At 38.7% G+C, this 27619-nt stretch overlaps 1 protein-coding gene and 1 pseudogene across 1 annotated transcript in view; one reads left to right on the forward strand and one right to left on the reverse strand.

The window, feature by feature from the left end:
* The window catches only part of CACHD1 (cache domain containing 1), a 206389-nt gene that overhangs the window by 108973 nt on the left and 69797 nt on the right, over window positions 1-27619 (reverse strand). Inside the window, exon 2 of the mRNA XM_025983262.2 lies at window positions 18195-18257. Coding sequence (XP_025839047.2) covers window positions 18195-18257 — 63 coding nt within the window. The remainder of the gene's footprint in view (window positions 1-18194; window positions 18258-27619) is intronic.
* On the forward strand, window positions 5391-5861 carry LOC112907920 (large ribosomal subunit protein uL23 pseudogene; annotated as a pseudogene).

The following is a 27619-nucleotide window of genomic DNA, read 5'->3' on the forward strand; positions in this document are numbered from 1 at the left end:
ATCACAGGGTTGTGGTAAAAATTCAAGGAGATAATTCACATTAAGCAGCATTTGTTAAAAGAACACAAACTGTTCTGTCAAATAAATAATCTTTCTCCAGAATAAACACCATTTAGGTACAATCCAGTTCTTGCACCCACCTCCCATTTATTAGAACTCTAGAAAAAATTTCTAGTTTGAGCTGAAAGTACTGCCACATTAGATGGAATTGATAATCTATTCAGACCACTGTTCAGTCTCAAATACAATCAGGAAATATTTCCCAAAGAGGGTACTTCTGTCCTTTGGGGCATCACCTGCAAGAGATTAGCAAGATATACCAAATATATGAACACATGTCTCGTGTGACTTAACTATGTCCTTGGGATAAGCTCTTTGTTTCTCTTCCTACAATGTCAAGTATATAGTAAGCCCTCAACAAATGTTTGCTGAATTCATCAACTATCTACCACTTACCATATGCTCAGAATCTCCCCTCCAAGAGATCATACTCTAGTTTATCCATTCATTCCCAATATCCATAAAGCACTACAACATTATTCTGACATGGTCCTTCCACTTAGGAGTTTATTTTTAGAGGACCTACAAATACCTTAAATTTTCTCTCTGCTTTAAGGACATTTATTTAATATTTTCTTACCATTTCCGACAAAGTTTAAGGAGTATCTCCTAATCATAATATTTGTGCATTTCTTTTAAACTCAAACTCAACCTTGCAGGATTATTTTTGAAAAGCAGAAGGATGTAGTGTAATCAATGGTAGATATTTTTTAAAGTGACACACTACTTTAAAAAAACTTCATGCTGGGCAGCCCCAGTGGTGCAGCGGTTTAGCACCACCTGCAGCCCGGGGTTTAGCACCGCCTGCAGCCTCCGGCGTGATCCTGGAGACCTGGGTCGGAGTCCCACGTCAGGCTCCCTGCATGGAGCCCGCCTCTCCCTCTGCCTGTGTCTCTGCCTCTCTCTCTCTCTATGAATAAGTAAGTAAAATCTTTAAAAAAAAAAAAAACAAAAAACTTCATACTAAACTCTAATATATCAAGCAAATAAAGTGAATTGTTAGAGGAAGAAGTGGAAAGAAAAGAAAGATAGAATTTCATCCTTACATTTTACAACAGCTTCTGCAGTACCTTCCCTCATATCTTAGGAGATGAAATTTTGAAAATATGTAGTAGAACACCAAATCTAAATTCACTTGAATTCATAATCAAATTCTCTAACCACTTAGATGACCCTGGACAAGATATTTACCTGTGCATAATTTTCTTCGTCCGTAAGCTTTATAGAGCTGGTTATGAAGATTATGAATTCCTGTAGCAGATGTTTACTGAGTACCTACCATATACTACATGTAGATATTTTTTCCTGATACTGAGAGCACATCGAGGAATTAAATAGCTCTGCCCTCAAAGAGTTTTTGTTCTACTAGGAAATAATATATAAATGCATACAAAAATGCATATAAAAAAATAAATGCATATACACATCCTAGGTGATAAATTATAAGGATATAAATAAAACTGAAATGAGGATAAAAAGTAAAGAGGGGTGCAATTAATAAAATTTAAAAACAAGTGGCCAACAAGGGCCTCACTGAGGAGAAACACTGAGGTAAGATGGAAGAATTTAAAGGGGGGGTGGGGGGAGAACTATGCTGCTACAGAAGATTTAATGACAGTACTTAATAATACATATTCAATAAATGATGACAATTATTATCATAACCAATATGAGACAAATAAAACACAAAAGTAGAAAAATTCTGTCTTTGTCACTTTAACACTTATAATGACCTCTCTGATACAGTTTTCCCGTATGGAAAATGGGAAAATGATAGCTGCACTTTTTATGATGTCATTAAGAGGATAAAATGAGAAAATATACATGGATATACTAAAAAATAAAGAGCTACATAAATATTACAACTATCACATCCTCTCTTATACTATTTTTCCAAAATGAGAGACTACCATCTCATCTTATGGAACAAGGCATACGTGGGCCAGGAAGAGGGTTTCTAAGATAAAAAGGAATTTCTCTTGGAAAGTCAGACTATGAACAATAAGAGCTGAAACAGACCTAGATTAATTTCCAATCAAGGAAACCTAAACAACCTGCTCAATTTGCCAGGGCTCTGGTTTTCGAGAATAATCATCTGTTTGCTCTGAGCCTTGGTTGATTCATTATAAATTCCTCATCTGGGTGGCTTCACTAGCTTTCAATCTTCCTTTTACCTTCCTACAAATTTAGTGCCTTTTGTTCACTTATTCTACTAAAATTTCATGAACTCTTACAATAAACACAGAGCCAAGTGCAGATTTCAGTAAGTGGGTGAATTAAACCAGGGCTCAGCCTAAATAAATCCCCCAGGGACAGGTGGGGGAAAGGTTAGAGGCAAAGAAAGAATGGAATCCATCTACACTACACCACCTCCAGGATTCCTCTAACTCTGGACAAGTCTGAGCCTTGAACATACTTAACTAGGTAATTATCAACAAAATGTGAGCCTTCAGGCTACTACCACACTAGGTTATACTTGGCTGGGCAATCCAAAATAAACCCAGATTCTGGAAATATGAATACCAAGGTGCAAGGGTATCTCTAGAAACTTTTTTAAAACAAATATTTGCTAAATGCCTACTTTAGTACCAGGCACAGGGAGCCAGAATTCAATGACCTGATTCTCAAGTGTTCAGCACTTCCACACCTCCTCTTGTTTACCATTGTCCCTTTCTTCTGTGGTTCAGTGCACAGTGCAATAATGTAACCAGGTTTTCCTACAGTGAAGAGTTTCCAGTAATAGAAATACACAAGTAATACAAATGCAAAGCCAATATAAATCCCATGTCCAGTCTCCTACTTCTCGACTAGCATAGCTTCTAGTTAAAGCTCCCACTAGTCCCCTTTCAAGGGTCTTTCTGTGATCATTCTGTCCCAGAAATTCTCTAAAATTCATAGATCTTTTCTTGCAGGTGTTACCTAAGAGTATTAACACATTAAGAATAGCAATCTTCTCACTCCTTCACTCTTATACGCACACTCTGCCGGCATTTTTTTTTTTTTTTAATTTATGATAGTCACAGAGAGAGAGAGAGAGAGAGAGGCAGAGACACAGGCAGAGGGAGAAGCAGGCTCCATGCACCGGGAGCCCGATGTGGGATTCGATCCCGGGGCCTCCAGGATCCCGCCCTGGGCCAAAGGCAGGCGCCAAACTGCTGCGCCACCCAGGGATCCCTCTACCGGCATTTTGAAAGCAGAATACAAAATACTGAATACCTCTGAAAGCAGAATACAAAATACTGAAATGTCTAGTCTGTGCCAGCCATGTAACTTTTTAAGCAATCTTGCAAGATAGGCTATTACCTCTATTATGTAAATAAAATGGATGCAGACACTGAAAGGTTAAGTGTCATGCCAAAAATCAAATTGACAGTAAATGATAGAACCTATGTGGAACTCTGTTTTCTGTATCAAAAGATTAGGCTCTTTAGTTCTCCATTCCAAGCAATCCCTACACAAGAAGGCTGCCCCAAAGACTGGAAGGAAGCTTCCTAACCTTTCTGGCCCATACCCATGGTCCCAGAGATCCCTTCCAACTCTAAAATTCTGAAACATCCCACTACATACAACTGATTATTTACATTTTGGCAAATAAAGTATCCTCTCTCTAAAGACAGACTATGTCTATTCATAGTATCTTTGAAGAAAGAACTATTTTGTGTTTGTTCTGCTTCAGAGTATATTCCTTCTTCTATGAATAAAGGGATATAATTTTGTTCATGATATAGATATTGCTTTTTAGATAGATTCTAAAGTTTTTATTTTTTTATTTTATTTTATTTTTTTAATTTTTTAATTCATTTATGATAGTCACACAGAGAGCGAGAGAGAGGCAGAGACACAGGCAGAGGGAGAAGCAGGCTCCATGCACCGGGAGCCTGAGGTGGGATTCGATCCTGGGTCTCCAGGATCGCGCGCTGGGCCAAAGGCAGGCGCCAAACCGCTGCGCCACCCAGGGATCCCTTTAGATAGATTCTAATCCATTGTTTCGACCTGGTCCAAATTCCTCATGACTAGAAACTTGAATTTATACTTAGGTACAAGAATAATTTGGAGTATTAGCACCTGCTAAGTATCAATTTCTTTTAAGACCAATATGCTTCTCCTTTGCTGCACTCCAGTGAATTGTATTTGGTGAAATAAAACATCAAATTCTAAATCTTGCAGGTAGAACTGTATCAAATAACAATTGATAAAAATAATTAAGAAAAACGACAGACTTCTACCAAAATACATTTTAAATGCTAGAGTGTTTTGAAACACAAGAAATAGACTAGCAGTTTGCATCCAATCAGCGAAATTGCCTGCTAAAACAAACAAACAAAAATCAACTCTTCTCACAGGAATATAATAGAATCTAAAATTTTTTTAGTCTCCAGAGTACAGTCCAAATTTTTTGATAGAAGAAAAACCAAAGTGTGACCAATTTTCAAGAATAAAGAAACAAAAATGAAGTTCAAATATTTGCAGATGTTAGAAGCAGTAGGCAGGATTCTAAAGCAGCTATCATAACTATGCTCAAGGATACAAAGGAAAACATGCTTGCAATGAATGAAAAAATCTTAGAAAAATACCCCATTAGAAAGAAACAAGTGGAAATCCTGAAGTTTAAAAATATGATACTGAAGCTTAAAAAAAAAAAAAAATCTATCTGTGGAGTTCAACACCAAGCTGAGGCAACAGGAGTAAAGTTAAAGACAGATCAACAAAAATTATCTCATCTAAAAGTCAGAGAGGAAAATAATTTAAAGAGGAGGAGGAGGCATTACCTCAGAAACATGTAAAATATCAAAAGATCTAGCATATATGTGATTAAAGTCCCAGCAGGAGAAAGGAGAATGATGCAGAAAAAATATCCGAGGAAGTAACGATCAAAACTTCAATTTGATGAAGACTATACATTTATAGATTTAGAAAGCTTAACAAACACCAGAGAGGATAAATAAATACCAAGACTGTTAGGTCTAGACAGTTATAGTCAAATTGCTGAAAACCAAAGAGAGAGGGGGGAAAAAAATGTCAAAGCAGCCAGGGTGTGCGTGTGTGTGTGTATGTGTGTTTTTGGGGGGCAATGATATTACATCCAGGGACAACTTTCACAGACTTCTCATCAGAAGTGGAGTCCAGCACACAATACAACATCATTTATGCGTTAAAAGATTTTTAATAAGCAATCAGTCTAGAATTCCATCTTAAGCAAAAATATCCTTTAAGAGTAAAGGCAAACAGACATTTTCTGAGCAGTACAATAATAAGAGACTTTGTCACCAGAAAATCTTCACTACAACTAAATATTAAGAGAAGTTCTTAGCCCTTTCCCTTTCACGAAGATGGCGCCAAAGGTGAAGGAAGCCCCTGCCCCTCCCAAAGCCAAAGCCAAAGCCAAAGCCAAGGCTTTGAAAGCTAAGAAAGCGGTGCTGAAAGGCATGCACAGTCACAAAAAAAAGAAGATCCGTATATCATCTACATTCCGACGACCCAAGACCCTGCATCTCCCAAGGGAGCCCAAATATCCTCCAAAGAGCACCCCCAGGAGAAACAAGCTTGATCACCAGGCCATCATCAAGTTCCCCCTGACTACTGAGTCAGCCATGAAGAAAACAGAAAACAACACACTTGTGTTCATTGTGGATGTCAAGGCCAATAAGCACCAGATCAAACAGGCTGTGAAGCAGCTCTATGACACTGATGTGGCCAAGGTCAACACTTTGATCAGGCCTGATGGAGAGAAGAAAGCATATGTTCAACTGGCTCCTGACTATGATGCTTTGGATGTTGCCAACAAAATTGGGATAATCTAGGGGGGAGGGGCAAGATGGCGGAAGAGTAGGGTCTCCAGGTCACCTGTCCTCAACAAATTACCTAGAAAACCATCCAATCATCCTGAAAATCTACGAATTCGGCCTGAGATTTAAAGAGAGACCAGCTGGAACGCTACAGTGAGAAGAGTTCGCGCTTCTATCAAGGTAGGAAGACGGGGAAAAAGAAATAAAGAAACAAAAGGCCTCCGAGGGGGAGGGGCCCGGAGGAGCCGGGCTGAGGCCGGGGCGAGTGTCCCCAGGACAGGAGAGCCCCGTCCCGGAGGAGCAGGAGCTGCACCGACCTTCCCCGCGAAAAGGCCTCCCGGGGAATTGGAGCAGGATCCCCAGAAAGGCGGGGATGCCCTCGGGCTCCCTGGGACAGTAACAGAGGAACTGCGCCCCGGAGAGTGCGCCGAGCTCCCTAAGGGCTGCAGCGCTCGGCGGGACCCGGAGCAGCTCGGAGGGGCTCGGGCGGCGGCTCCGCGGAGGGGCTGCGGGGCGGGAGCGCGAATCCAACAGCGCAGGCCCCGGAGCACAGGGCGCCGGGACACAGCCCAGGATCCGGCCTCCCCCTGGGACAGGCAGAGGCCGGGAGGGCCCAGGACAGCCAGGACGCTCCTGCCTGAAACTGAGCAGATCAGCGGCCCCGCCCGGGAGCCCCCAGGCCCTGCAGACGGAGAGCCCCGGAGCTACTGCGGGGGCTGACTTCAGGGTCCCAGAGCTGCCCCCGCCACTGTGGCTTCCTCCCGGGGCCTCACGGGGTGAACAACCCCCACTGAGCCCTGCACCAGGCAGGGGCGGAGCAGCTCCCCCAAGTGCTAACACCTGAGAATCAGCACAGCAGGCCCCTCCCCCAGAAGACCAGCGACACGGACCAGTTCCAGGGGAAGTCAAGGGACTTAAAGTACACAGAATCGGAAGATACTCCCCGTGGTTTTTGTTTTTGTTTTTTTTGGTTTTTGTTTTTGGTTTTTTTGTGGTTTTTTTTTTGTTTGTTTGTTTGTTTTGTTTTGTGCTTTTTTTTTTCTTTCTTTCTTCTTGATTTCTGATTGCTTACCCCACCCCACCCCTTTTTTTTTCTTTTTTCTCCTTTCTTTCTTTTTCTTTCTTTTTCTTCTTTTTCCCCTTTTTTTCTTCTTTCTCTTTTTTCTTTTTCTCTTTTCTTTCCTCCTCTCTCTTTTTCTCCTTTTCCCAATACAACTTGTTTTTGGCCACTCTGCACTGAGCAAAATGACTAGAAGGAAAACCTCACCTCAAAAAAAAGAATCAGAAACAGCCCTCTCTCCCACAGAGTTGCAAAATATGGATTACAATTCAATGTCAGAAAGCCAATTCAGAAGCACTATTTTATAGCTACTGGTGGCTCTAGAAAAAACCATAAAGGACTCAAGAGACTTCATGACTGCAGAATTTAGATCCAATCAGACAGAAATTAAAAATCAATTAAATGAGATGCAATCCAAGCTAGAAGTCCTAACGATGAGGCTTAACGAGGTGGAAGAACGAGTGAGTGACATAGAAGACAAGTTGATGGCAAAGAGGGAAACTGAGGAAAAAAGAGACAAGCAATTAAAAGACCATGAGGATAGATTAAGGGAAATAAATGACAGCCTGAGGAAGAAAAACCTATGTTTAATTGGGGTTCCTGAGGGCGCCGAAAGGGACAGAGGGCCAGAATATGTATTTGAACAAATCCTAGCTGAAAACTTTCCGAATCTGGGAAGGGAAACAGGCATTCAGATCCAGGAAATAGAGAGATCCCCCCCTAAAAATCAACAAAAACCGTTCAACACCTCGACATTTAATAGTGAAGCTTACAAATTCCAAAGATAAGGAGAAAATCCTTAAAGCAGCAAGAGAAAAAAAAGTCCCTGACTTTTATGGGGAGGAATATTAGGGTAACAGCAGACCTCTCCACAGAGACCTGGCAGGCCAGAAAGGGGTGGCAGGATATATTCAGGGTCCTAAATGAAAAGAACATGCAACCAAGAATACTTTATCCAGCAAGGCTTTCATTCAAAATGGAAGGAGAGATAAAGAGCTTCCAAGACAGGCAGCAACTGAAAGAATATGTGACCTCCAAACCAGCTCTGCAAGAAATTTTAAGGGGGACTCTTAAAATTCCCCTTTAAGAAGAAGTTCAGTGGAACAATCCACAAAAACAAGGACTGAATAGATATGATGACACTAAACTCATATCTATCAATAGTAACTCTGAACGTGAACAGGCTTAATGACCCCATCAAAAGGCGCAGGGTTTCAGACTGGATAAAAAAGCAGGATCCATCTATTTGCTGTCTACAAGAGACTCATTTTAGACAGAAGGACACCTACAACCTGAAAATAAATGGTTGGAGAACCATTTACCATTCAAATGGTCCTCAAAAGAAAGCAGGGGTTGCCATCCTTATATCAGATAAATTAAAATTTACCCCAAAGACTATAGTGAGAGATGAAGAGGGACACTATCTCATACTCAAAGGATCTATCCAACAAGAGGACTTAACAATCCTCAATATATATGCCCCGAATGTGGGAGCTGCCAAATATTTAAACCAATTAATAACCAAACTCAAGAAATACCTTGATAATAATACACTGATGCTTGGTGACTTCAATCTAGCTCTTTCTACCCTGGATAGGTCTTCTAAGCACAACATCTCCAAAGAAACGAGAGCTTTAAATGATACACTGGACCAGATGGATTTCACAGATATCTACAGAACTTTACATCCAAACTCAACTGAATACACATTCTTTTCAAGTGCACATGGAACTTTCTCCAGAATAGACCACATACTGGGTCACAAATCGGGTCTGAACCGATACCAAAAGATCGGGATAGTCCCCTGTATATTCTCAGACTATAATGCCTTGAAATTAGAACTTAATCACAACAAGAAGTATGGAAGGACCACAAACACGTGGAGGTTAAGGACCATCCTGCTAAAAGATGAAAAGGTCAACCAGGAAATTAAGGAAGAATTAAAAAGATTCATGGAAACTAATGAGAATGAAGATACAACCATTCAAAATCTTTGGGATGCAGCAAAAGCAGTCCTGAGGGGGAAATACATCGCAATACAAGCATCCATTCAAAAACTGGAAAGATCTCAAATTCAAAAGCTCACCTTACACATAAAGGAACTAGAGAAAAAGCAACAAATAGACCCCACGCCCAGCAGAAGAAGACAGTTAATTAAAATTCGAGCAGAACTCAATGATATCGAGACCAAAAGAACTGTGGAACAGATCAACAGAACCAGGAGTTGGTTCTTTGAAAGAATTAATAAGATAGATAAACCATTAGCCAACCTTATTAAAAAGAAGAGAGAGAAGACTCAAATTAATAAAATCATGAATGAGAAAGGAGAGATCACTACCAACACCAAGGAAATACAAACGATTTTAAAAACATATTATGAACAGCTGTACGCCAATAAATTAGGAAATCTAGAAGAAATGGACGCATTCCTGGAAAGCCACAAACTACCAAAACTGGAGCAGGAAGAAATAGAAAACCTGAACAGGCCAATAACCAGGGAGGAAATTGAAGCAGTCATCAAAAACCTCCCAAGACACAAGAGTCCAGGGCCAGATGGCTTCCCAGGGGAATTCTATCAAACGTTTAAAGAAGAAATCATACCTATTCTACTAAAGCTGTTTGGAAAGATAGAAAGAGATGGAGTACTTCCAAATTCGTTCTACGAGGCCAGCATCACCTTAATTCCGAAACCAGACAAAGACCCCACCAAAAAGGAGAATTACAGACCAATATCCCTGATGAACATGGATGCAAAAATTCTCAACAAGATCCTAGCCAATAGGATCCAACAACACATTAAGAAAATTATTCACCATGACCAAGTAGGATTTATCCCTGGGACACAAGGCTGGTTCAACACTCGTAAAACCATCAATGTGATTCATCATATCAGCAAGACAAAAACCAAGAACCATATGATACTCTCATTAGATGCAGAGAAAGCATTTGACAAAATACAGCATCCATTCCTGATCAAAACCCTTCAGAGTGTTGGGATAGAGGGAACTTTCCTCGACATCTTAAAAGCCATCTATGAAAAGCCCACAGCAAATATCATTCTCAATGGGGAAGCACTGGGAGCCTTTCCCCTAAGATCAGGAACAAGACAGGGATGTCCACTCTCACCACTGCTGTTCAACATAGTTCTGGAAGTCCTCGCCTCAGCAATCAGACAACAAAAAGACATTAAAGGCATTCAAATTGGCAAAGAAGAAGTCAAACTCTCCCTCTTCGCCGATGACATGATACTCTACATAGAAAACCCAAAAGCCTCCACCCCAAGATTGCTAGAACTCATACAGCAATTTGGTAGCGTGGCAGGATACAAAATCAATGCCCAGAAATCAATGGCATTTCTATACACTAACAATGAGACTGAAGAAAGAGAAATTAAGGAGTCAATCCCATTTACAATTGCACCCAAAAGCATAAGATACCTAGGAATAAACCTAACCAAAGAGGTAAAAGATCTATACCCTAAAAACTATAGAACACTTCTGAAAGAAATTGAGGAAGACACAAAGAGATGGAAAAATATTCCATGCTCATGGATTGGCAGAATTAATATTGTAAAAATGTCAATGTTACCCAAGGCAATTTATACGTTTAATGCAATCCCTATCAAAATACCATGGACTTTCTTCAGAGAGTTAGAACAAATTATTTTAAGATTTGTGTGGAATCAGAAAAGACCCCGAATAGCCAGGGGAATTTTAAAAAAGAAAACCATAGCTGGGGGCATCATAATGCCAGATTTCAGGTTGTACTACAAAGCTGTGGTCATCAAGACAGTGTGGTACTGGCACAAAAACAGACACATAGATCAATGGAACAGAATAGAGAACCCAGAAGTGGACCCTGAAATGTACGGTCATCTAATATTCAATAAAGGAGGAAAGACTATCCATTGGAAGAAAGACAGTCTCTTCAATAAATGGTGCTGGGAAAATTGGACAGCCACATGCAGAAGAATGAAACTGGACCACTCTCTTTCACCATACACAAAGATAAACTCAAAATGGATGAGAGATCTAAATGTGAGACAAGATTCCATCAAAATCCTAGAGGAGAACACAGGCAACACCCTTTTTGAACTTGGCCACAGTAATTTCTTGCAAGATACATCCACAAAGGCAAAAGAAACAAAAGCAAAAATGAACTATTGGGACTTCATCAAGATAAGAAGCTTTTGCACAGCAAAGGATACAGTCAACAAAACTAAAAGACAACCTACAGAATGGGAGAAGATATTTGCAAATGACATATCAGATAAAGGGCTAGTTTCCAAAATCTATAAAGAACTTATTAAACTCAACACCAAAGAAACAAACAATCCAATCATGAAATGGGCAAAAGACATGAAGAGAAATCTCACAGAGGAAGACATAAACATGGCCAACAAGCACATGAGAAAATGCTCTGCATCACTTGCCATCAGGGAAATACAAATCAAAACCACAATGAGATACCACCTCACACCAGTGAGAATGGGGAAAATTAACAAGGCAGGAAACAACAAATGTTGGAGAGAATGCGGAGAAAAGGGAACCCTCTTACACTGTTGGTGGGAATGTGAACTGGTGCAGCCACTCTGGAAAACTGTGTGGAGGTTCCTCAAAGAGTTAAAAATAGACCTGCCCTACGACCCAGCAATTGCACTGTTGGGGATTTACCCCAAAGATTCAGATGCAATGAAACGTCGGGACACCTGCACCCCGATGTTTCTATCAGCAATGGCCACAATAGCCAAACTGTGGAAGGAGCCTCGGTGTCCATCGAAAGATGAATGGATAAAGAAGATGTGGTTTATGTATACAATGGAATATTACTCAGCGATTAGAAACGACAAATACCCACCATTTGCTTCAACGTGGATGGAACTGGAGGGTATTATGCTGAGTGAAATAAGTCAATCGGAGAAGGAAAAACAGTGTATGTTCTCATTCATTTGGGGAATATGAATAATAGTGAAAGGGAATATAAAGGAAGGGAAAAGAAATGTTGGGAAATATCAGGAAGGGAGACAGAACATAAAGACTCCTAACTCGGGGAAACGAACTAGGGGTGGTGGAAGGGGAGGAGGGCGGGTGTTGGAGGGGAATGGGTGACGGGCACTGAGGTGGACACTTGACGGGATGAGCACTGGGTGTTTTTCTGTATGTTGGTAAATTGAACACCAATAAAAATTAATTAAAAAAAAATTGGGATCATCTAAACGGAGTCCAACCGGCTATAAATCTAAATTTTTTCACCATAAAAAAATAAATAAATAAATAAAAGTTCTTAGACTATCAGTTGATTATCTTTGGAAAGAAATGAAGTTCATTGGAAATGGTCAAGTACCCAACATTTATTTTTCTTTTAATTTGTTAAGTTCCTAGGACAGTTTAAAGCAACATCTGTAACATTCTCTTGTGCAGTTTACAACAGACAGAACTCTAGCATGAAGGGTAGCAGTGGAAAAATGGACCTATAAAGTTATGAGGGTTCTAGATTTCATATGAAGTGTTAGAATATTAATTCCAAATACACTGTAATAAGTTAAGGCTGTATATAATTTATATAGTATAAACCTAAAAATAAGAGAAATATAGCTTTAAAAAGCTAAAAGAGATTAATATGAAATTCCAAAAAACTTCAAAAATTCAAAAGGAGGTGGGGGAAGAACTAAAAGAGGGGAAAATGAAAAAATAGTTGACCCAAATCCAAAAATCAAAGTAAATACTCCCAACTAAAAAACCTAAATTGCCAAATTAAAAAAAAAAAAAAAGCCTCAACTATATTCTGTTTACAAAAGATACACTGTTACCAATGGAGACCAAAGGTAAATGCTTATGAAAAGACAGTGCAAATAGTAAGCATAGAAAGGCTGGAGTGACTATATTAACATGAACTTAAAGTTCAAGGAAAGACCAATGTAATCAGAGATAAAGAACATTTTACAATGTCAGAAACAACAACTCATCAGAAAGACCAATTTTAAATGTATACATGCCCAATAATGAAGCCTCAAACTATAGGAGGCAAAAATGGGCAGAATTAAATGAAAAAATACAATTCCACCAATATAGATATTAACAATCCTCTTAGCAATGATAGAATCAGACATATAAACATCAGGCCCAAAATAAATATCTAAATTATCAACCTGCTAAACCTAATGAGTATATAAAGAACCTAAGAGTCAGCAACTGCCGAATACACATTCTTTTCAAGTTTACATGGTATACTCACCAAAATACATCATGTGCTGAGCCATAAAACTCAAAATTTCAATAAACTAAGAAGGACTGAAATCATATAGAATATGTTCTTTGACCACAGTGAAATTAAATTAGAAATTAGTAACAAAAGCTAAGAAAATCTCAACTGTTTTGGAAATTGGACAACACACTATAAAGTAATCCATGGGTCAAAAAAGAAATTAGAAAACATTTTAAAAATTGAACTATAATAAAACAGTGATAAACTTTGAACTGTAACAAAAGCAGTGCTTAAAGGACAGTTTACAGTGTTAAATGACTCTATTTGAAAAACCAAAAGGTTAAAAAAAAAAAAGTGTTAGAAAAAAAAAAAAAAAAGACCTAAAATTCCAATTTAAGAATTGAAAGACCAAAATTAACCTAAAACATAAGGAAAGAAATTATAAAGAACTTAAATCTGTGAAATAGAAAGTGGAGTAAATTAATGAGGCCAAGTTCAAGTTTTAAAAACTCGATCATCACCAATTTACTTTGCCATTCATTCTCTGTCACTCTGATTTATCCATTTAACTGATTTTTTCCCCAAAAAAGCTAGCATTTTGTTTTACTGTTTTATGTTCTATGTTTTTCTTTTAGCCTACAGATATTAAAAGAATAAAATATTAAACACTTTTATGCCAACAAATTTGACAATTTAGATGAAAAGGACAAATTTCTTGGGAAAAAAAATCCACTTACAAAAATTGATACAAAACAGAAAATCTGAGAAGAAAAAAACGAAACCTCCCCACCAAACCCTACCCACAAAACCCAAAGACCTGTAGCTATTAAAGAAACTGATGCCCACACAGAGTGCTCCAGGTGCAGATGGTATTCTGGCTGTATTTTACCAAAATAGGAAGGAATACCACTGATGTGATATACTCTTTTCAAAAGTAAAGGACAAGAGAATGTTTCCAAACTGGTTTTATAAAGCCAATACCCTAAAACCACAAAGTGATAAGAAATAAGGGAAAAAAGAAAAAGTAGAACAAGATAAAGGAAAATCAGGAGTTTGGCAGGCAGGGTGGGCTGCATTTTAAAATACGGCAGTCTCCTCTTTCAGCAAATGACTTCTTTTTTTTTTTTTTTAATTTTTATTTATTTATGATAGTCACAGAGAGAGAGAGAGAGAGAGGCAGAGATACAGGCAGAGGGAGAAGCAGGCTCCATGCACCGGGAGCCTGACGTGGGATTCGATCCCGGGTCTCCAGGATCGCGCCCTGGGCCAAAGGCAGGCGCCAAACCGCTGCGCCACCCAGGGATCCCCAGCAAATGACTTCTGAGGAAAGACGAAGCAGGTGAAGGCCCTTGGAGTCCTAGGTCTGCACAGCACCAGTGCAAAGCCCTAAAGCAGGAATGTACTAAGAAACACCAAGGAGGCAAGTGTGGGATCCTGCAGACCCAAGCCTTGTAAGTTTATCAACACAATGGAACTGATCAACTTCTTAACACTGATGTTAATCAAACAGAACGAGGACCTTGGATTTAGCAAATTGGACATCACTGGTGACCTTGAAGAGAGCAGTTCTGTGGAACTTGTAGGGCTGGACAAAGTTTTAGAGAATGGGACAACTGGATCCAGGGAGTATAGACACCTTGTGATGGTTTGGGCTTCAAAAGGAAAGAAAAAATGTGGCAGAACATGGAGAGCAAAGTGGGGTCAAGGGTTTGTTTGTGGTTAAGACAGGAGAACAGCATGTTTACACGCTGAAGAATAGGATCCAGGAGAGAGAGAAGTAGACACCATTTAAGAAAGGAGGAGTACTGCTCAAGGAAAGCCCTCGGTCCAAGGTCAGGTACATCACACACGTAAGTATTGCTCTTACCACGAATGCCTGTTCCAAAAGAATTCTGAAGTCTTCTAAAATCAGCTACTGCCATCAATAGTTTATGAAATACTGCATGAGGAAAATATGTTTGCTATTTCATTGAATAAGTGATTAATCTAAATAATTAGTAGAACATTTGTGAAAAAGTTAGACCAAACTCTTGAAACCTGTCCAAGGAGCCTCTGATTTCTTTGATGATCCAATTAAGGGCTCCAAGAGGCTCTTTCTCCCTTTGTTTCTTTTCTTCTTCATTGCTTTGTGTCTTATGGATGATGATTTGCTCTCTTTGGGGCACTTGATGAAAAATTTATTTTTCTTGATTCAAGTTCAATTTCATATAACAGCTTTATGTGCTCACACAATTTCATTTCTCAAAGTTTTAAAAAATGGAGTCTATGGGAAATGCTCCTCGTAAGAATGCACGCATGGGATTTTTATTTTCCTTAGGCTGTTGCCATAGACTTTTGGCAGCAAAACTACACAGATACTGAACTAATTAAAGATTTAAAACACATTGTTAGGCATTTAGACCCACACTCTGAAGGTTAATTTAAAAGAAATAATTAGAAAAAGCAAAGTCTATGCCATAGAGAATTTTGTGGTAAGAGTCAAGAATCACAAAATGTTTTTTATTAGTTTAATTACTTTGCTCCCCTAACCAGAAGATATTAACAACACATTAGATTTACTGCCAACTTATATAATATGCACAAGTCAGATCCAACTCTCAATGAGATCTGATTAGTAAGGTGGGAGAGTAAGAACCCATGAGGTTCTAGTTTTCATTACCCCAATGGAGGAATGATGGATAGAAAACTCAAGTCATGATTCCAGATCCTACAAAATACCCCAAAACATGAAGTGGTCCACTAAAGACTGAGCTAAAATAGAGTACAGAGGTCAATAACCTACTTTGGATAACTAGCCTGTTTTGGCTTATCAAACAAATCTTATAAGCAGTTGAGATTGTTCTTATAATAATAATGACATGATAATTATCTCCACATACTGGATGCAAAAGAGGCATAAGATCTATTTGTTCTGGGTTCTTCCAGAGGGCAGACTAGAAAGACTGGAGAAAGGTTAAAAGTACATTCTGGGTCAACATAAAAGAGAACTTTTTGATAATCAGAGAGGGGAAACACAGAACCATGTGATAATTTTTCATTTGAATTACTCAGATTAAAAAAAAAGCTTAGCAGAAGCTATTGTTTTGAATTGAAAATACAAATTTTAAAAATGAACTCTTAAAAAAATATTCACATATAAAACTTTGTGTCAAACTTGAAACTAGCTAACTTAACAGCCATGAGACTACAGGTAACTTATTTTATCTCTTGGAGCTTTAGTTTGCTCATCTGTAATAAGGGTATCTTTCCTTCAAGGTAATTTGGAGGGTGGGAAAAAAATCAATGTAATAAAGCACCAGGGTTCCGTAAGTGCTCATCTGCTAGAATTTAAAAAAAATTATGAAAGGCTTCCAAGCTTTGTGCACAGCTTGATAAATGAAGCAATGACATCGGTCTGGGAAAACAAAACAAGTTTCACATTTGAATACAGTTGAAGAAGAACTTGTCTCTGTTACTTCAAGGAAAGCAATAAAACTGATATCCCTGGATCAGTTTCTTTAAAAGGTTATCAAGTGGCCTCTGGTCTCCCAAAAAGTTTCCCCAAACATGCTTTGTGTAGAAATCTTCCCTACATTAAAAGAAAAAGCACCTCTTAAATTTCATGACCCTAAAAGCACTTCTCAGTTTGCTGGAATAAAAATAAGACAGGAATCATTACGATAAGACTCAATACAGTAAACCACATCATATTCACTGTAATTTAGGGTCATTAGTTTTTAAAAATATCTAAAGCTAAGAAAAAAAGAATACATACATAAGTGCTTACATCCTCTAAATTTAACCTGCAGAAACCAATAAAACATTTTAAGATCTATACAGAGGAAATGCTGAACTTCAAGATTAAACCACAGTAATTTCTTATAAATGAATAACTATCCCATAAATAACTTCACTCTAATGACAGTTGCAAAGGTTTTTCCTCTTGTATAGCACTTCTGAAGCTTGGATCAAGTCAAGCTGTTTTCCATGAATAAAATAAAGGCAGCATCTCAGAGTTTGAATTATTTTGTGTTTTACTGTAGTTATCTTTTTATTCTGGGGAAGCACTCTGCTACACTCTGGTTTTTAGCTTGGTTCTGTTTTTTACTTAAGTTTCTAGCCTCGCTTCAAATTACCAGTTGATAGTCACATGGTGTAATGAAGTTGGTGGATTAGTTGAAATTAAAACCCAGATTCCTCTTTACCACCCTTCTTTTCAAGCACAGATCAATTATTTATGACCAAGTTCACCAACACTGTTTTAATTTAGGAAGCAGTCCATTTGAAGGCAGCTGTAAATAAAGTAAATAGAATCTGGCCTCAGAACTTCCTGATCCCAGACAGCATTGAAAGGAGAAGAAAGAGGAAAGGAAAGAAGCAAAGGAAGGATACAAGGGGAGGAAAGGAAAAACAAAGAACAAAAGAAGCCAATATCCACTGAGCTGCTTCTATGCCAGAATCTTCCACATAAAGGATCTTATTTGTTCTCAATGAACAATTCTCACTTCATAAAGTAGATACTGTATTCACCTTATTTAAAACTTAGAAACTGAAGGTCAAAAAGGCCAACTTGCAGGGCACCTGGGTGGTTCAGTTGTTGAGCATCTGCCTTTGGCTCAGGACGTGTTCCCAGGGTCCTGGGATGGAGTCCTGCATCGGGCTCCCTGCAGGGAGCCTGCTTTTCCCTCTACCTCTCTCTGGGTCTCTCATGAATAAATAAATAAAATCTTAAAAAAAATAAAAGAAAAGAAAGGCTAACTTGTTTACTGGGGGGTCATGGAATAAGGGAGAATTTGACCTGGGTTAGTCTGACTCCAAAGCCTGGACGCTTCTTCCGATATTGGATGGAATAATTTCTAATCTTTTTAAAATTTGGATCCGTTTAGGAGTTTTCAAAACAAAAAGGAATTAAATAATTATTTCAAAAGTATAACACAAATAGTGAAAAACCATCCATGGAACCATTCTATCAACTGTCTATAAGAACTTCAAGTGTGAGGTTAAGACCTACATGAAATCACACACAGAACGGGAAAATCTCACAACGAGCAATGAAGCCATATCCAAAAGCAAGACAAAAGGCTGAGGACTGAATAATCTCTTACCTGCTGTACTTCACTTTCTCCATTTGAGATTTTCTCAGTGTAAACAAAGGAGTTGAATATTCGCTGGAACAAAAAGAAAATGAACAAACATTAGATTTTCTAAAGACAGTCATTTTCTAATGAGAGTGTGTGTGCATGTGACTAATTTGTTTACAACACAAACAGAATCAGGCAGAAAAAATTTAATAAGAATACTGTTATTTTACACAGAGAAATCCACATATCAGCCAAAGTCAATCACACTTATATAAGCAATACCCAGGCACTTCTGTAGTGAAATAAACCAGATGTTCCACTATATTTTTCATTTTCAGAAATACATTTAATTATAGATTTCCGGAGCCCATGCCATTTTATCCAAGTGGTATAATCTGACAAAGTTGTGTTTCTCATTTAAATCCTGCACTCCCTGAATGCTATAATTGTTTACAGACACTAGAATCTAATGTAATAAAGGTCTTTAAAAAGGATTCTTTCCATATTCTCTCATGTCCCTGGTCCCACCAGTACCTACCAAATACTATCTATCACCTTCATTACCCAAGCACTCCCTTGAGAGGGTAACATAATAGGGCTTGCCAAATATGTGCGGCCTTAAGATCCAGTTCTTACATGTCAGGAAATGGGACAGCCGTGCCAAGACATTAGTCCAAACTGTGACACACAAGCACACACATTCTTCCACTGCTCTCTGCCTAGCTAGTACCCACCCCCTCCGTACATTGCCTGCGTTTAAAACATCCCTGCAGACTTATGACTTTACCAAACCCCTCCCATTACGAGCACTCCCAAGAGATTAATATATAACAAACTAAAGAAATTAGAATCCAAGATACATATCTGTTAGAGACACAAGAGAAGAGCAGGGACCCCATCATTTATCCTAAAACTTTAAAGATACCACTGGAATTCTCCAGATGAGTAAGGAGTCAGACCTGGAGATGTCAGCCAAAACTTCCCTTTTCCCTTTCTATCCTACTGCCAAGGGCTTGTCGGCATCTGGGACAGCTTCCAGGACAGTCTAACACACCTGCATGGTTGTGGTGAGGAAGGCAAGTGCCAAGTTTACCAAGTGCTGTGCAAATGAGGAAAGATAAGGTGCTGGGGAAGCGGGGGGGGGGGGGGGGGGGGTTTGAGAGGGGATAGGGGGGTAGGTTTGTGACAGAATGGAATGGAATTACAGTCTGGAAAATTCTAAGTATGAATTATCATAATTTTACAATACACTACTCATTCATTCAACAGATGTTTATTTTCCCTTTCTTTCCTAAAAGTGACTCTGCTGAGGGGTGCCTGGGTGGTACACTAGGTTAATGGTCAGCTCTTGGTTTCAGCTCAGGTAGTGATCTCCAGCCCAGTATCCCACTTGGTGCTCGGTAGAGAACCTGCTTAAATTTCTCTCCCCCCTCCCTGTGCCTCTCCCCTGAGGTTGAGCACATGTGTGTGCTCTCTCTCAAATAAGAGAATTAAAAAAAAAAAAAAAGACTGATAGGAAAGATACAGATTTTTAGTAATAGTGCTAACGATAATGATACTGGCTACTGTGTAATAAATGCTTACTATAGGCAGACATTATTCTCAGCAGGTTACATCTGTTTACTTATTTTAAAATGTCTCCTAAAACACCTCCGTGACAGGCACTATTATCTCCATTATACAGAAGAAAAAACAAGCAGATTTGTTGGGTATCTAATGCCATGCACATATTGCACCTTTGTGTGCATATCCTATTCCATCATTATCCTATTCCATTATTATAAGGAAATCACTATTGCTCCAAAGATGAAAAACTACTACCTTGGGAAATTAACGATCTTACCCAGGGTCACTTGGCAAGGCTGGAATTGGAACTCAGGCAGTGACTCCCAATCTGGTGTCCCTTACTGTATTATCTCATAAGAATATGCCACATGGCTGCCTTATACATGTAAAATAACAACAACAACAAAACCCGTCTCTATTAGGAGCTAACAACAACAGCACCCACCTCTGTTAGGAGCTAACACCCAAACATAGTGCAGATCAACAGTCCTTTAAGTGTCTTTCCAAAATTCAAAAGCTCTAAAAAAGTCAAAAGTTTCACATAACACATTTGTTAGCAAAATAGGACATGATCTGAATTTATTTGGCAGTAAATCCCAACTCCAACTGATGTGTACTTATAACCTTTATTAAACCACTTAATGTGAATGTTCTGTAATTCTGATGCAGATATATTAATGAGTCTGATTACTGGGATCTGTTCGAGATCTCACCAGCAGTATTTTATCACTAAGGGGCATCAGGATTCAGAGTCCTAAGACATTTTGATAAAGAGATTAGGAACCTGTAGACCTACAGCTTTAAGGTCCCAGTTTTCTGGTGAACACCTTAGTTTAGATTATAACTTTTTTTTTTTTTTTTTTTTGAAGCTGGACCAGGTCACTGCCCTCTACTTCCCAGACCATATTCCATATTTTTATCCAATTTGATTTTCAAAACCTGCTCAGTACCATGAGAATACAAACTAAAAATTAATGTCAATTACGTAGGGTCTCCAGACCTTGAGGAATGTGATCAGTTTCTTATTTCTGACAAGGATCTTCCAGTTGATACATTGTCTGGCCTATCCTGGAAGATGTCTTATGGAACAATGCATGGAACAGCCCTAGGAAGCACACCAGATCCACCTTATTCAAGTTAACACCCACCAAGGGCCAAACTTATGAATATCACATCTTTTGTTGGTGGTGGTGTTAAAATAAAAGCGAATTTCTCACTAGTAATAAGGAATGTGTGTTGTTCACAAGGCTGTGTTTCAGTCCTTGTTTTATTCATTTATTTTTAACAATTATTAGTAATGATTGCTAATACTTCCATGCAGATCCTTTTATGGCCTATAAGCATTTTTCTATTGTCTGCTTTTAATGATGGGATAAAAGAAAATTTAGAAAGAAGCTCTGGATATGAACAGTAGTTCATATCAAGACTTTGTAGACTACCCTACTTTATACAACCCTCTAGCCACTCTGCAAAGTGAAATCACCTGTGAGGGTCATATTTTAGGGCTATCACCAAAGCAAATGATTTTTGCCCCACGCAGGGGAGGGCTGTTAGAGGTCAGTAGAATCTAGATTAGTAACTCACGACTCAACAGGTCAGCCAGTCATATCTGGTGCAAGGTTAAAAGTTCAGGTTCACATCTGCACACAAGACCTCCAGGTACAGTGAGTTTCCACTACACTCTAGGTCAATGGACAGTAACTGTCCAGCTTAAAATGCAGAGCCTGCTAAATCCAGCTCTCAAAGGCTTAGGCTTAGTACTTTTATAGTTTACAATTTCACATAAATGATCACATTAGATTCCCACAGCAACTCTATGGGACAGGCAGGGCAAATGCCTGAAACCGATTCTACAGATTGCAAGTTACAGCTCAAGCATTAGAAAATGTGTCACAGGTTTAAAAAAAAAAAAAAAAAAAATCATGTGAAGTCTGAACCCAGGTCTTGAGTAAAAACAAGCACTGATTTTTAGCAAAGCTATTATATTTATTCACATCAGCTGTTTGTTCAGTATAGCCTAAGAATCCTAACACCTACATATAGGGAAGGAAAAAAGGCATATTGGGGATTTTTTTCTACCATTTTAAGCAAGATAAATATGCTGGCATAACAATATATGTATCTGATTCACTATGTATATAAGCAATGTCTAGAGTGATTAAGAGTCTCAGACAAAGGTCTTATTTTTTATTACTTTCTCTTGCTATGTGAAGCTGTGAAAGGAACAGGGTTTTTGGGGTAGGCTGGAAGGCGGGGGTCAGAGTGGGAGAAATTAATTTGAGAGCAAGGCATTCCAAATGATATAACCCAGCAGACCTCAGTGTAAAGAGTTTCTTGGTTGTTAGAGGGACTTGAAAAATGAAAATGAAAAAGCTGTCCTAAAACAGGAGCAATCCCAAAAGGTCAGAGTGCCCAATCCTCTTGGATGATTTGCTCACAGTGACAGGGTTAGGGTATGGCTATGCGGGGCGGGCATTCTACCCTCTGTTTCCAAGCTGTCAGTTTCCACAATCCCAATTCCCTGGAGAACAAAAGGAATTCCAGAAATTTGAACTCTTAAAATTTGAGCACAACCTGAAGGGAGTCTGAAGGAACTCTCCACGGTGTATGAATCCCTGGAAGTAAAGGCAAAAATACTGCCCAACCCTGCCCACTAGTCTTTCTCATTCTCAAATACTGTAAGTAAAAATGTGTTTTATTGAATGAAAAGATCATTAAAATGGGCGGAGTTTTTAAAAGTTCTTTAAAGTAAAAATATTTCACTGGATTCTCTTTATCAATTAGATTTACTTCCACAATCAAAGAAAACAAAGTATCTTATTTTTATGCTCATGAGAACAGAATACCCTGGACAAAAATGACCTTTCTCTCATTGATACATACAGTTTAGACAACTAGCAGTATCTTCTAAACTTAGCTATATGCATATCATATAACCCAGCATTTCCCATCTTTGGTATACACTGAGCAGAAATGTGTCCATATATTTATTAAAAGAGAAGCATAAGAATGTTCACTGCAGCACTATTTGCAAGAGCCCCAACCTGGAAAATACCCAAATGCCTATCAGCAATGCAACAAATTGTGGTGAAGTCACACAATGAAAGATTCAGGGACAGGAACAAACATACAATTGCTACATGCATCAACATGATGATACTCACAAACAATATTGAGTGAAAGCAAACACTAAAATGCATAGTGTATAATTCCACTTATAGCATTTTCAAAACCAGGCAAAACTAATCTATCTTGTCAGAAGTCAGGAGAGTGGTTACCCTTCATGAGAGAAGGAACAGAACAGGGCATGAGGCAGTTTCTAGGACGGTGCAACCTTCTATTGCTTGATCTGGGAGCCAGTTAGAAGGAGGTTTACTTTTATGAGCATTCATCAGACGCCCCTGAACTGTGTACTTTTCTGTGTATATGTTAAACTTCAACAATTTTTTTATTTTTTTTAAAGATTTTATTTATTCATGAGAGAGACAGAGAGAGAGAGAGAGAGAGAGAGAGAGAGAGAGAGAGGCAGAGACACAGGCAAAGGGAGAAGCAGGCTCCATACAGGGCCCGATGTGGGACTCAATCCCGGGTCTCCAGGATCACGCCCTGCGCCCAAGACAGGCACTAAAACCGCTGAGCCACCCAGGGATCCCAACAAGTTTACTTTTAAACATACATTCTAGGCAGGCTCTTTAAAATATACCCTAGTCAAATGTTTCCCATACTTTTCAAAATTATTTATGTATAAAAAGGGAAAAGAATTAACTGGATTATTAAAAATTTTTAAAAAGCTACACCTAATCTGCAATCCAGATGAAACTGGGACTATACCAACTAGAGAGTCGTCACCTAGCAATTCACAGATAAGATCTCCCAAGCCTTCCCTGAGGCTACATATTAATTGCTCCCTCATATTCTAAGTATGTAACATTACTCAGTTCTTGAGCTTCCCAGCCTAGTGGCACTGTACTAACTTGAATTTTCAGAGGAAAAAAAAGAAAAAACTGTCTTTATCTGAGTTTCATCCAACCTGGATACTTCCAACACAATTTAATTCAATCTCTTCTTTGCATATTGTTCTTTTATTTTCCTAATCACTGCCTTCCTCCTCTTCCTCCCCCAAAGAGGAGGTTCAACTCATGAAGTTAAAAATTAAAGAATCATGCAACAATTGAATACAATCCCCCCCACCTCTACTGCAAGAGAAGGAAAAATAACATCCCGCTGTGTGTGTGCACACTGCATGTATACACATGTGCATACATGGTGTGTAGCCTATCTCTCCCCACCTCTTAAGGGCTGTACCTTAGTCCTTCTCTGTCCCTACCCCACTCATTCCTCCCTACCTGCCATAGCCTTCACTCCCAAATGTATTTAATTGAGCCTACTTAACAGATGGCAAGAGAATCCCACTTTGCTGGAACAGGAACAATTACATGAGTGTTTAATAAGATGGTCGCAGTCCAGACAGTTGGTTCCACCTTCACGCCTCCAGCAGCTCTGCCAAATCTTAACTAGATATTTAAATGAATGGTATAGCACAACAGCACAGTGAAGAAATAAATACCTTTACAAGCCTAGTGCAATTCTGTTGGTCTCCCTCCCTGTTCTTTGCTAAGAAAATACAGGCCTGAATTTTTATTCAAAGGCTTACTCTCTTGATGTTTACAGGTCTCTGTTGCAAGCCAATTTGGCTGACAGCTCACTAATAGCTTCATTCAGCTCTGGATCTCTTCCTAGGATTCTAGGAATTGTGGCCAAAAGGGAGGAAAATATAGATCATCACCGTTATCTCAAGAAGTTGACCAACGTTAGAGCCGTGAGAAGAGAAAAGTGCTGTCGTTACAACAACCTCCAACAATCTCTGGGCAGGGCATTAGTGGCAACTTAAGTGTTTTAGAAAAGAAAACATATGCATGACTTTATTTTCCCCTAAGCATACCTCACACATAATCTTTTACTAGGCTTTTAAGGGATCCCTCCTGCCCATATTAGACTTCGTCTGATCTTCACCACCCTATTTAGCCTCACACTGTTAAACATATGGAAGGTGCAGAAAAATGGCCTTCTCTGTGGAGGCTCATTGTTCTGCATTCTAAGGTCACAAATCTGTTGCTACAAATCTTGGTCATTTTCTCAAATCTCTGGATACAGGTGGGCTCAAGAAAATAGTTACCAAGAGTACTGAGAAGGTTTCCACTAAAAAGCAAAATAAAAAATAATCTAAATACCCAGCAACAAAACACTGATTAGTTTTCATCCAAAAAATATATTGTGTGCTGAGTACAAGTAGGTTTACAATGATTCCTGTTATTACTACTTTTAAAGTAACATCTATATATACAAGTATTGTTCTAATTACATATGTGGGGGGGTTACATTACACATAATGTTACCATGTATACTATCAAAGGTCCAGAATGGATTCAGGTGCTTTACAGCATATTATTTAAAATTCACACCAAGCCTTCATAGTAGTTACTATGTATTCATTTATGACAAGTTACTTATCACATCAGTTTAAGTGGCCAAGTCTAGATAGAAAATTTGCCTTACCCTAAAGTTTATGTATCATCCTCTAAGCAAATACCATTTTAATAGAGAAAACTTATACAAAATCTAGAAAGTACCCAAAATAGCAACAGGGCTTCCCTGTGAATAGGGAATCTAGGATATACTTTCTTTCTTCCCCATTCTACTCCCATCTTAAAATGGAGCATCTACTTCCTTGATAATGGATAATGACACTTTTCAGTTACCACACTCAGGAGAAGGGACATATGCTCAGTTATAACTCTACAGAAGACTAGATCACCACCTTGAGAGCTTTCAGAGGGAAAGATAAATGCAAGGACTTATGCTTGATGCTCACTATAAAAATTAGATTTTAAATACCATACAGACTTGGAAGAAACAGGGCTATTCCCATTTCATGACAAAAGGCAATGCTAAGAAACTGAAAATCATGGCAGAGGAAGAGGCCTACTTTGGGAATTTCAAACAAAACTCATCAGTACACAACAGATGACCTTATGGCAAGTGGTTTCCAAGGTACACATGTCCTGACCCAAAAGACTCATTTTAAGTTGTATATATAAAAAATCATAATAGCTATTGTTTATAAAGTGCTTACTATCTGTCTGGCACCAGGTACTTCACATATATTAACTCAACTTCATAAACAATGAAGAGGAATTTATATAGACTGTTCCAAAAACATTATGAATGTGCTTCATCCACTAAGATAGTTACTCAGTCTTGTTATTCTCTATTATTACTCTCTTATTGTTAGTCTATGTTTTTAAGATTTTATTTGAGAGAGAGAGAGAGAGAGAGAGAGAGAGAGAGAGATCCTGGGACTCCAGGATCATGACCTAAGCCAGGGGCAGACACTTAACTGAATGAGCCACTCAGGCACCCCTATTGTTAGTATATTAAGAGTATTTTGTGAGTGATAACTAATTCTATGACAACTGGAGGTGTGGAGAGAGCAAAAATACTTGTACAAAACTTAAAAAAAAATGAGCTGGGACTCAAGATTTTACTTATTCATGAAAGACAGAGACAGGCAGAGACACAGGGAGAAGGAGAAGCAGGCTCCCCATGGGGAGCCCGACGTGGGACTCAATCCCAGGACCCCAGGATCACGACCTGAGCCAAAGGTAGACACTCAACCACTGAGCCACCCAGGCGTCCCCCCAGCTCATTCTTAATAGTTTTCCACTAATGATAATCTTTTCCTTCTCTGGACTTCTGAAGCAAAGACTCTATGAAACAATTTTTAAAATACATTCACTGTAGAGAATTTGAAAATTCGTAAGGGATGAAGGGGAAAAATCTTTTGTCTGACTACACAGTAAAGACCAACTACTATTCATGTTTTATTTTATTCTCTTCTACCTTTTTTGGCTTCTGGACTCTAACTTTGTGGTAAATTTTTGATAATTTGTCCATGCCAGTTTCTTAGCACAGGTGCATGGTAGCTAGTGAGTATAAATAAACATTTGCATATCCATTAATCTAGGCATTAAATCATTCAGATCAGTATTTTGCTTGGTGACTCAACCAGCTAACAAAAAAGGAGGAAGGTGTCCTTTCTCTTGAAGATAAAAAATGTTCCCCCTTCTCTCAGTTTATTAACAAAGCTTCCCCCCACCCCATCCCTGTTTTTTCCTTCCCTGTCTTCTTTGGGCTCTAAGTAGGCACACATACACACATACAGACACACACAATGACCTGCATACTTCAAGTTTGTAAAAGAAGCCAAATTATGAATTCCTTAGTCTGATGTCATTTAACTTAACACCCTTCAAACCAACATGAGCTCTGAACAGTAAAAAAGCATGAGGGAGAGTCACAAGTCAGTGACAAGCGTCATCTTTACAAAGAGCTGCCTGTTTTGGTCCACTCTGTCTCTCAAAAGAAATTACAGAGAAAAAGGAAAAGTCTGTAGTTTGATTTAGCAGGGAAAATCTAAAGCAATAATCTCAGCAAGCAAAATTCCTCTTCTTGATCACTTGGTTTCCTGTTGCAGCGTTCAAAACCAGAAGAGCGGGTGAGTAAATATGAGCCCAGAGAACAAAGACAGGCAAAACAAGACGGAAATGCTTCCCCTAAATGCAATAAAACTTCTGAAGGGTTACTGGATTTTTGTTGTTGTTGTTGTTCTTCTTGTTGTTGTTTTGGCTTTCAAAGAGAGTAAGAGGGGAAAAAGGCAAGTAAATCAGTTCCATATGTTGGAAAGATTTAGCCTTTAGCCAATGTAACTTGATTAAAAGTAATATTCATGACAATGCACATGGCAACCTCTCAGAAATGGAAAGCTGAGTTGCCCAAACGCTTTGCAGATGGTGCCAAATTTCCACTCCCCTACTTCCACTCTC

The sequence above is a fragment of the Vulpes vulpes genome, chromosome 12, assembly GCF_048418805.1.
Source record: "Vulpes vulpes isolate BD-2025 chromosome 12, VulVul3, whole genome shotgun sequence".
Taxonomy (NCBI): domain Eukaryota; kingdom Metazoa; phylum Chordata; class Mammalia; order Carnivora; family Canidae; genus Vulpes; species Vulpes vulpes.